A 12,064-nucleotide genomic window follows, 5' to 3' on the forward strand; every position below is an offset into this window, starting at 1 on the left:
GGGGAGGAGGCGGAAATCTTTTTTTTTTCAATAAAAAAAATTATATTTAAAAAAAAAGATCCAAATGAGGAGCAGAAGGAGGGAGAACATGAGCAAGGAAGTCAAGACCAGGAGGGGTACACCCACCCGCTGTGACAGTGGAACTGATCTATTGGGAGCTCACCAAGGCCAGCGAGACTGGGACTGAATAAGCATGGGATGAATCCAGATTTTCTGAATGTGGTGGACAATGAACGCTGATGAGAAGCCAAGGACAATGGTATTGGGTTTCGATCCTAATACATGAACTGGCTTTGTGGGAGCCTAGCCTGTTTGGATGCTCACCTTCCTGGACCTGGATAGAAGTGGGAGGACCTTGGGCTTCCTGCAGGGCAGGGAATCTGGACTGCTCTTCATTCTCCAGAGGGAGGGGGAATGGAGAAGGGGGAGGAGGAAGAAAGGGAGGGGAATGGGGGGAGGGGCAATGTATGCAAGGAGGGGGAGGGAAATGGGAATTTTTTTGCAACAACTAAGAAAAATAAAATAAACAATAAATAAATAAAAAGAAATTTCACAGCGACATCACACAACCAATTCTCATAACTCTTCAGATACTTCTTGACATATTAATGACTGAAATTTTGCCAGACCTGATTGAAGTTGCTTGGCCATTTGATCAAAACTTCATTGATGAACAAGCCTTGATCTTGTAGACTTCTAGAGACAAACTTTCCTACTTTAACTAGAAATGGTAAATGACTAGCATTTCTCCTAATGTTTTGTATATCATACTTTTCCATATGATTCTTGCACTCTTCAAAGCATATCCGGTCTCCAGCAGTGTTTGTAAATTGGATTTTCCTCAGAAATGGATGAAGCTGGAGAGAGAAATCATCTGGATATGAATGGTGTATACAAATTTCTCACTGATGGTCCCTAAGAGCAATCCGTTCTCTCTCCCTACTCTAACTTTCTGTTTGAAGAGGCTTCATTTGAATAATTGTCTCCAAGTTTTTCCAATAAGATGAACTTTTCTCCCCATGAAATTAATGTAGGAGCATCTGAACCCGAATATGGTTCACATATGTGTGTATGACTGGGTATATAAGTATACATGTAGATATAAAGAGTATCATGATGTGATAATATTAGCAGCTGTTTATGCAAAGCTCCAAGTTCATGAAAATATATATTAAATGTACAGAAATTTTGTGTGTCTTTATACTTCAGGAAAAAGAAAATAGACTCCCTGCCTGCCTCCATTCCTCCTTGATTTGATTTGGATCACAGCATTTGACTTTCAACTTTGATATGAACAATATTGGAGACAAAATTAAAATCGAAATGGTACATGCGATAGCTAAATTTACAAAAAATAATTTCTTTGTAGTTTCAGATTTTGTTTAGTATTGTTTATGAGTTTCCTTACTTCATATATGTATGTGTACTACACATGTGACTGATAGCACTGGAGGACAGAAGATGGTGCTGCATCTCCTGGAAATGGAAATAATGCAACCCTGTTATGTAGATACTAGGAGCTGAAACTGGGTCTTCTTAATTGCAGCAAGTATGTCTAACCACTTAGCCATCTCTGACCCCCATATTTGTTCTAGTTTTATTTCCGTGTAATGCCTACAGGTATTTATATATATCAACTGCATCCCTGATGCCTGAAAAGGACAGAAGATTGTGTCATATTTTTGAGTTCTGGAATTACAGACAGTTGTAAGTTATCATGGATGCTAACAAGCAAGTTTGGATTCTCTGGAAGAGAAAGCAAGTCCTTCTAAGCACTGCATCATCCCTTCAACATGATTTAATTATATATTTAAATTAGCATGATGGGTTAATTCTTCAAATTCTGACATTTAATGTTGTGTTATTATCTAATAACCTATTTGAAAGTGAACATCAAGGATCATAAGTATAAGTGAATCAGAAGTTTGAATAAGGGTGTCTTAAAGCCAACCATATCCACTTATCAATAGCAATGGAGGTGTGGCCTCAGTTTACCCTATTTCAGGAGTGGGTTGGAGTTGGGGGTTGGAGATGTTAAAGGGAAACTGTTGCTGGTATGTAAAATGAATTAAAAAAATTAAAAAGAAAATGTTTAGAACAATTCCCAAAGAGCTAATTAAAATAAAATAATCAAAGAAGGCAAAACAGAGTAAATAATCTGCAAAGAGCAACTACATTTTCAGCTACTTTTGAGTTTATGGCAGACTATTTTTATTTCCCATAAGAGTTTCTCCCTATACTCTTGGATCTTTAAATGAAAATTGCATTTATATGAATTAGCTGATGTTAGAGATTGTCCCTATGTTTCAATCTGGTTATTAAACGTGCCAAATTTAATGTTACTTGCTTTTTGATATCTTACAAAATTTCACCTCATAACTAGGAAAAAAATTGTTAAAATATGTACAAATTTAATATCTTGAACTCAAAAACAACCAACTCCAAAATGATGCACCATAATTACAGACACAAACACAGCCATTGTGAAAGAACGCCTTTACATTTTATCCAATCTTTTAAGCATAAACTGAGAATATTCTGTGTGTTTGACATGAGTGAATTACCTTCTAACAATGTAGGTTCCCAATGCTTCTTTTGCTTATTAGGTAGGCTTACCTGCCAAGGCTGAAGCCAGTCTTGGTTTGAATCTTTGTGAGGTGCTATTTCTGTTTTCTTCAAAAGCATTTTATGGAGAGCATGGGCCACTGCATACACTGCATTCCATATGGAAAAAACTGATATCAGAAGTAACCATCACAGCAATTTTCTCTTGGTTATTTTTTAGGGATAGATTCAGTGGGCAGGGTATTTCATTTCCAGATAGCATAAGAGGAGGTGAGCAATTAAAATTGTTAGCCCAGAATTTATGGACGTAAAGATCACCTCGGTACTGGGATGGAGTAAGTGACTCAAGAAAGTATTTGAAGTCAGGAATATTTCTCTTCTTTGAAAATGAGAAGCTTCCTTCAAAAAAGTTAATCAACTCATTCTGCTTATTGAATACAGATTCTAAGTAAACTAAATGGGGTTTTGTCATGATCCACACCTTTCTTCTGATTGACATGATTGCATTTTGAATGCATAAAAGCAGTATTTCATCCATATCACCATAGAATACATTTACATTAACTTCTATATATTGAATGGAATCTACCAACCCAAACTCAAACAACCGAGGCTTCCAATTAGTTGGGATATTTTTTGTAAAGGCCACACAAATATCTTCTGATGCCATCTCTGCTTTCAAGTCTGAGAGGAACTCCTTGCCTTACAGATCATCAGACACAAAGATACCCACCCACTTCCAGCCAAAATGCAGCAATAAAGAGATCACCCCTTGGGTAAGAGCTGTGTCTTTATGAGATATCTGGTAAAGGGATGGAAATTTATCTTTGTCACTTAGAAAAGAATCAAACATTCCATATGTGACCTAAGGAAGTAAAACAAAAAAAAAGTGATTTTGAATTTGTAGGTATTTGTAATCATCACCATTAGAAAGGAAATGAGTTCATATTCACATAAGAGAATCAGGGAACTGAATATTGGTTAAGAAAATGTCTTCTGTGAGAATAGCTTCTCTCGTTCATCTAAATATGGAATGTGGTTTTTGTCAAATACTATGAACTCCCAAGTTACTAACAGTTATGAAGCAGCTAAGAAATGAACAGTATTCTGTTAACAATGTATTTCAAGAACATGATAGAGTTTTATTGTTCCAATTGAAATGGAACAGAGTACTGCCCGTAGAGAAAGACTGCATAAGTATTACTAAGTGCTTCACTCTGACCACATGACATCATCTACCCTAGGACCTCTAGTGTTAGGAAAGCAAATAACAAATTTTATCATAGATTTTGCTACTCCATTTAGAAAAGAGCATCTATAGGAACATCATCAAGTATTGTTGCCTCTTCCTTCTCTAGTAATAGATATGACAAAATCATCACACAATAACTAATGTAAAATTAAAATCTCTGGGAAAGATGGAAATTATTGTGTATATTGTTTTTCTTACATTAGGATGCAATGCATTTATGAGTTGTTTAACCAAGTTATAATAGTGTTGTTACTTTGTCTGGTTTTATGTTGATTATTACTAAGCATAGGGCTCATCTAATGTTTCCTCTGTTTGCAGTGGTGCCGGCTGATGGTTGCTTTGCTTCAGCAGTGCCAGGCAAGAGCAATATGCAGGTCTATATTTATGTAAGTAGCTGTTCTCTGTCAGTGCTATTCAGAGATGTACTTTACTGATGGAGAATTAAATTTCTTGGAACAATTGATGGCCTTGAGAATTGTTCCAAATTTATTTACATGTCCTGGACTTTCTATTCCTTTTTCTGTTAGTCATTGACCACTGGATGAACTGTGAGATATTTATACTCCAGTTGGGGCAGTTCGTTATCTGTGATGTATATTTGACTTATGAACAGCATTTAGCTTTGAGCTGCCACAACACATCTTGACAATGATTTCAGACAATGCAGAAGTGATCTAAGTGATCCTCTTAGAAAACCACAGTATTTACTCTTTATGTTTTTCACTACACTTTACTGTTGATCATAGCATGACACAGGTAATTCATTTATTTTTATGTTAATCACTGGTAGTAAACTTAGACAACTATTCCATTTTCTTTTATCAATTATCCACTTTGACTATGGACACCAAAATTTTATTAACTTACTTGTGGAATTTTGTACAGCCCCAGAAGGGTTTCAATTGCAGCAGAAAATTCAGGCCTGATTCCTGCAATGATTGCAAGAGCATTGTGTTGAGTTTTGAATTTGTAGTTCACAATAAACTCACTGCTTCCAGACAGCCACATCAGAGGGCCCTCTAAGGTTCTTTTGTGAGAGTCAAAGGTGTTGTACATGTGGAAACCCAAGGTCACATTGGGAAGCAGGTGAGAATCTTTATTGATCTCCTCAATAGCAAAGTAAAAGGTCAGCAAATATTGGTAGTTCTCCGATCTTTCCCTAAACAGGTGGGGCAGAAGGATGAGCACACTCGGGACATTATTCTCAGAAACTCTTTAGCAAATTCAGGAAATTTGGAGACTACAATCCCTGACATCTTCACTGACATGTAAAGCTTTGTGATAATGATATCCTAGGAACATCCATGGATGTCTCACAAAGTCTCAGCATTTGAATTATATTTTAGTAATTGATTTATTGAAGTACCTAATATAGATTGAGGTGCCACTCGTCTGTGTATTATGGCTGGTGAGTACATTGTCCTTATAAAGTTTCTATTCATGGAAACATTTGAATATGAAAGAATAACTAAGGTTTTCTCTAGAAATATAAATAGGAGCTTCATATACTTTTATTTTGCAATGATTATATTTCATACTCATTTAAAAAGGCATAATAGCTTTGTATACACACCTAATATTAAAGTGTTTCTTTGGGAGATAAACAGATGGCTAGGCAGTTAGCCACTCTGACTCCTCTTGTAGAAAACATGGGATAAATTCCCAGAGCCAACATAGTGGCTTAGAGTAATCTGTAGGCCCAGGTAGGAGATCTCCTTCTAGCATATGTGGGCATTGGGCAAGTGCATACACACATATATAAGAAGGGAAGCACTAAAGCACATGACCTAAAAATCATGTGGTGATATTTTGTTTGTGCTGTAACAAGGGGAGCTTGCCTGAAGACCAGAGTGCAGAGTTAGTCATACTGCCTAGCCATAAAGGTCAGGCAGTAGTGGCACACACCTTTAATACCAGCACTGAGGAGGTAGAGGCAGATGGATCTCTGTGAGTTCAAGACCAGTCTGATCTACATGAGCTAGAGTCAGTCTAACAGATAAACAGAGCCAACAGTTGGTGGCTCATACCTTTAATTCCATCACTAGGGAGGTAGAAATGGGAAGTATATGGCTGGGCAGGGACAGGAATATAAAGTGGGAGGAGAAAGTAGCTCAGTATTTAGTCCAAGGTTTTGTAGAGATAGCATTCAGTCTGAAAAATAGAGACAGGATTGCTCTTTAGGTCTGAGGTAGAGGTAAGAACTAGGGACTGGCTGCTCTGCTTCTTTGTTCTTTTAGTTCTCACCCCTGATAGCTGACTCCAGGTATTTATTCTTAGGACCAGTTAGAATTCCTGCTAAATAAATATTTTTGAAAAAAGTATGTCTGGAATTTGAGAAATTACTGAGCATTTAAGACTATTGCTCGTTCTTGGAAAGTACCCTACTTCACATCACAGTAGCTATTTTTTGGGTTACAATAGTGTGCAACACCACTTTTAGGGGAATACGCGTTCTTCTCTGACCCATGCAAAAACCAGGCACACATGTATTCACACAAAAAGATAGGCAAAACACCAACAGATAGAAAATTTAAAAAAAAAAACAAATATTTAAGAAAATTTAGTAACTAGTAAAGATGAAAGTTTCTCTAAACTTGCAGATTAAGTGAGTGAGTAGTCTCCCATGTAAGCCAGTAAAAGATTCAACGTAAGTAAAAAGAGAATATGAAAAAGAGGAAAAGCTCCTAAATTCATGAAGGCAGTAAAAGAGTTCTCAAAATGAGAGGAAAGGAAACTTTGGAAGCAGGAAGATGGACTGAACTGTCTCACTCATGGCATTCAATGGCTGGAATGTGGTCCTTAGTGGTGACTTTCAAAACTTGGGTTAGATGAGTGCCTGGCTAGTCCTCTACTTGAGGCGGTATAAGAGAACTCATGAGCTTCAAGTCCCCTGGTAGCTACTGCAGAAGAAATTTGGTCAAGAGATTTGTGGGCTGCAGTAAGAAATGCCTTTTGATTACACTGTGTTAATTTGAGAACTATAGCTAGATGCTGTTAAAAGAAAATCTGTTGTTTAAAAATTGAAAATTAACAAATATTGAGACAGTGAGAAATTAATCTTCCCCAGGGATTATCTAATACCAAGTGTTCAATAGTATAAATGTATAACTATGGATAATTGTTTACTTGGGCATAAAATGTTTATAAAATATACATGTATATAAATGCATACATATATAATTATATACATGTACATAAATGTATACATTTGTATAAATATATGGATATAAATATATTTGTATAAAGGTTTCCATATGTACAAATATATACAGGTATATAAATGTATACATCTGTATAATGCATAAATGTATTGTAATCTTTCATTTATTTTTTTAAAATAAAGCTTGCCTAAAAATCAGAAAGGCAAAGCTAAACCACTAGAGGTCAGGCAGTGGTGGCACACAATATTAAGCCCAGGATTTGCTAGACAGAGGCAGATGGATCTCTGTGAGTTCAAGGCCACCCTGGTCTATACAAGATCAATGCAGAAACAAATCCAGGTGGTGATGGCCTACACCTTTTATCTCAGTAGTAGGGAGTCATATGCCTTTAATCCAGCATGAGAGGGAATATAAAATGAGAGGAGAGAGGCTTAGTCTGTGCTTAGTGTGCTCAGTCTGCAGTCACCCAGCTTTGGTAGATGTAAGATTCTCTAACATCTTAGCTGCTTTTCCTTTCTGGTTTTCTGGTTGAACTCCAACATCTGACTCTGGGTTTTGTTATTCGTGCTGCATATATGTGTGTAAATGTAAGCATGAGTATAAATGCATGCGTGTATATAAATATATTGAAGTGTAGAAACGTCTATGTGTATAAATGCACACATGTGTATAAACATGTACCTATGTATAACTGCATGTATGAAAACTCCTAGAAAAAGCTGTGTCTTCAGACTGACAGATTAGAACTTCAGTGACCTGGGGAGATTGGAAAGTTGCAGGTCTAGAAGCTTGTTATCTTATTCCAAGGTAATAATAGCACCCTGAAGAGCCATTTATGGGCACCTTTGCAGGTTAACGAATCTCCTATAAGTAATAAATAAAACCCTTTTGGAATTTAGTCTCTTAGCAGAGCACTGGCTTCTGACATCCTAAAAGCCAATATTGAGATGAAATAGCATCTTGGGCTTGTAAGATAACTTTTCCCATTTTGCCTGTCACCTCCTCTCTGATTCTTCCACTAATTGATTGACATATTTCTTAAATTTTCAGTGAAAAGTTCATAAAGCTAACTTGACATTAGAACATGGCATCTGGGATCATCTAAATTTGTGTTCACTGGCCATAGACACACAAATTTGGATCTAGAATAAATTCTCTTTTTTCCTATTTGAGCTAGGGGTTGAGATCTTTTTCCTATGGCACAAAAGAAATATGCAGCACCAAACAATTGATTAAGGTGGTTATATTTATTTATTTATATGAGCATTTTCTTCATAGCAATAATTCTAAAACAATGACTTCAAGAGGGAATGAAGCTGGGGAGACAGGATAGAGTTGGAGGTAGGATAGGAGTGCAGGAAAATTATGAACCAGAGGATCAGGCAGCAGGTAAGCTAGTCTAGGAAGGCATAAGAAAGAGACTCCAGCCATGGGCAATCACAAACCAAGCTTCTTACCAGAGAATTATCCTGGAGTTTAAATGAAACCTCTGAGCCTGAGACCAGGAGGAGGGTAAAAATACAGAAATGTGAATCTGTTGATCATTGCAGTGAAGCACATGACCATGAGTTTCCTGTGGCCTGTCTTAGAGCCACACACAAGCCCCCTTGTCTGGTGACTAACAACCAAGAGGTTTTCAATGTCAGGACCTTTACTGTTCTCAAGTCTTCCCAGTCTCAAACCTCTATAGAGGCACCATCCAACTGCAATCAACCAGAGCAGTATGGCCTTGGGTTACCTCAGAGAGTGAGAGAATCCATCTAGCACTCAGAATTCACAAATCAATATGTCTACAGAACTCTGATGTTCAAAGTGAGAATATGGGTCCTATTAACACAGGCTGGTCGACATCACACCTTCATAAAATAGAAACTCAGGTACAACTTCAACCAAAGAAAACGGAAGAGTCCACACTCATTTGACCTCCCTCCGTATGTACATCTGGAATCTGCAATTACTGAGAACAGGGAGAGGCCTTTCTCTTATACTTCATCTTTCTTTCTGTATTTTAAAATTTGATTCAAATTTTCTTCACTATATTTAGTAGAGTAGGTATGTTTTCATTACATGAGACTATCTTGCATGCATAGAGTGTGCTTTTATCAAATATGCACCAACTCTCACCATCCATGAATGTTAGCAGGTTAAAGTTTTCATGTCAGCCTCAACTTGATTTCTCTGTGTCCTATGACTTGACTATGTGATGTTCTATCAAACAGATCCTACCATCAAATTCTGTAGGGTAACCAAGAACAGTGGAGATAGCTTGTAGTGTCTGAGTGTACATGGACAACATTCACAAATGATTTAAAATAGGTAACCCATACCTAGGACAGGGCATTGTATTTAATGGTCCATGGTATCTGGGAGAGGCATTATCCCCCAACTATAAAATATCTCCATTTAAATGAGTTTTAGGTGTATATATTTTAGGAAAGAGACTACAGTCGTATATTTCCATTAGGTTTTCTGCAAGGTCTTAATGTTAGTTATTCATCCACACCCTCTCTCCACTGGGCTCTCCCATCATTCCTCACATAACACTTTCTGCTCCAGTATTTCCAATTTCTGTTTTGCATCACATGTATTCTATTCCCCAAATAGTGAAATCTCAACTCTTTTGCACCTTTTATTTTACTGATATATATGTGTACTCCAGTTAAGTAGAGATACATGAAAATTCAAAACTAGAATCTGCATATGGGCACATTTAGCATTGTCTTATTATACCTGCATTACCTCATTTAAACTGGTAATTCTAGCTCCAATCATTGCATGCGTAGTTCATAATTCTATTTTTGTTTTCAGATGAATAAAATTTAATTGTGTACATGCATCACAGTTTCAATATCCATTCATCAGTTGGTAGACATCTAGGCATATTCAATTTCAAGGCTATTATGAATAGAACGACAATGAAAATGATCAAGAATTTTTATAGTCGGATATGCAGTACTTTTGGTATATTTCCAGGATTGATAGACATAGTGGATAATGTAGATATCTTTCCATACTTTTAGAAATCCTTAACAAAATTTCCATAAGACCTAAATCAGTTTGTGTTCCATTTTACCCACATAAATGTCAACATTTATTATAATTAATGTTCCTTGGTAAACTGAAAGCTCAAAGAAGCTGTAATTAATATTTCACTGATTGCAAAGGAGATTGAACGTCCTTTAACTCTTTCTCTGTCATTTATATTTCATCTGTTCATCACCTAGTTTAGTTCCTTGTGTTTTAAATTGGGTTGCTTGATTTCAATCGATATTTAAGTAAGTGTCAGTTGACAAGACCTTGGAAACTTCAGTTCCTGTTATCCCAATTCTCTGATTTTGGATTAAGTGAGAACATTTGAGATGCAATCTTGAAGCCATTCAGTATTGCTGGGTGAATGGGTTATTCGGTTTTTGTAGTCTGTGCATGAGTGCATGAGGCAGCTTTTCTTGCCATATTGGGCACCATTACATGGAAACACATGTTGATCTTTTGTGATTTGGGATATTTTCCTTGACAGATTTCTTAATACACTTGGGAAAAATGAGAAACTTACCCTTCTGTTTCCTATCCTTGTTCTCCCTCCCAGTGTGTTCTCTGCTTACTCAAAGAACTTGCTATGCATACTCCTCAAGTACAGTATTCAAATCTCTTTTATGTCTCAGACTTAGAGATTCCAATATTCCAAGCTGTTTTATTGTAAATAGCTTGACTTCACAATAGCTCCATGACCAAAGATGACACATTGGATTTCCAAATACTCATTCACTGATGGTGGGAGTGCAAACTTGTACATCCACTTTGGAAATCAGTATGGTGGTTTCTCAGACTGGAAATCAATCTACCTCAAGACCCAACATTACCAATCTTGGGCATATACACAAAGGTTGTTCAATCATACCACAAGGACACTTGCTCAACTAAGTTCATAGTAGCATTAGTCACAATAGCCAGAACCTGTAAACAAGCTAGATGCCCCTCAAATGAAAAATGGATGAAAGAAATGGTGGTGCAATTACAGAATAGAGTATTAATCACGTAGAAAAGCAGTGAAATTATGAAATTTGCAGGCAAATGAATGGAACTAGAAAAGAATTATCCTGAGTGAGATAACCAAGACTCGGAAAGACAAACACAGTATATACTCACTCATAAGTGAATATTGGTTGTAAAGCAAAAAATAACCATGCAATAATTCGTGGCCCCAGAGAGGCTAGGTAACAAGAAGGGCCCTAAAGGAGATGCACAGATCTCCCTAGAAAGAGGAAATCGATGAGATTTACTGGGCAAATTAAGGGTAGAGGGGTAGAGGAGAAGATATAGGGGGTGGGAACATGAGGTACCGAGATGTTCAAATTGGTGGAGGGACAAAGAGGGAAAGCAATGAAAGAGATAACTTGGTAGAGGTAGCCCTTATGGGGTTACAGAGAAAGCTAGCATTAGGGAAATTTCCAGGAATCTATAGCATTACTCTAGATAAAAATCCTTGAAATAGTGAAGATGGCATCTGAACTGGCCTTCTTCTATAAACAGTTTGCTGACTACCCTCATTGCTCCCAGAGGGACTTCATCCAGTAACAAATAGAAGCAGATGTAGAAATCCACAGTCAAACACTGGGTCCATCTGAGGAATCCAGTTAAAAAGAGGGCTGAGGGATTCTTAGAGCATGAGGGGCAAGGACATAATGGGAAAACCCACAGACACAGCTGATCTTAGCTCCTGGGAGTACACAGACTCTGGACTGACAGCTGGGGTGTCTACATGAGGCCTTCTCTTTGTGTGTGACAGTGTAACTTGGTCTGTTTGTGGAGCCCCTGGTAATGGGACTAGGATCTGTCACTTGCTCATGAGGGGGCTTTTTGAAGTACATTCACTATGGTGATATTCCTTCCTTAGCTTTGTTACAGGCGGAGTTGTTTGGTCCTGTTTTAACTTAATGTCCCAGGTTTTGTGAACTCCACATAGGAAGACTTATCTTTCCTGAGGAGTGGATGGGGGATCGGGAGGGAGTAGAGATGTGGTGCAATGGGAAGAGGGAAGTGGGGGGGATCTGTGGTTGGTATGAAAATTGAATAGAAAATTTATAAT

At 37.3% G+C, this 12,064-nt stretch overlaps 1 protein-coding gene across 1 annotated transcript in view; it reads right to left on the reverse strand.

Annotated features, from left to right (window-relative positions):
- LOC126495782 (vomeronasal type-2 receptor 26-like) overlaps positions 1 to 11,526 on the reverse strand; it is a gene marked incomplete at its 3' end in the record, with an annotated part of 18,814 nt that extends 7,288 nt beyond the window's left edge. Inside the window, 5 exon segments of the mRNA XM_050133381.1 lie at positions 630 to 857; positions 2,617 to 2,733; positions 2,735 to 3,430; positions 4,685 to 4,976; positions 11,447 to 11,526. Coding sequence (XP_049989338.1) covers positions 630 to 857; positions 2,617 to 2,733; positions 2,735 to 3,430; positions 4,685 to 4,976; positions 11,447 to 11,526 — 1,413 coding nt within the window.
- Between the last annotated feature and the right edge of the window lie 538 nt (positions 11,527 to 12,064).

This window comes from Alexandromys fortis, unplaced genomic scaffold, assembly GCF_014885135.2.
Source record: "Alexandromys fortis isolate MF-2015 unplaced genomic scaffold, M_Fortis_MF-2015_v1.1 scaffold_621, whole genome shotgun sequence".
NCBI classification, from domain to species: Eukaryota; Metazoa; Chordata; class Mammalia; order Rodentia; family Cricetidae; genus Alexandromys; species Alexandromys fortis.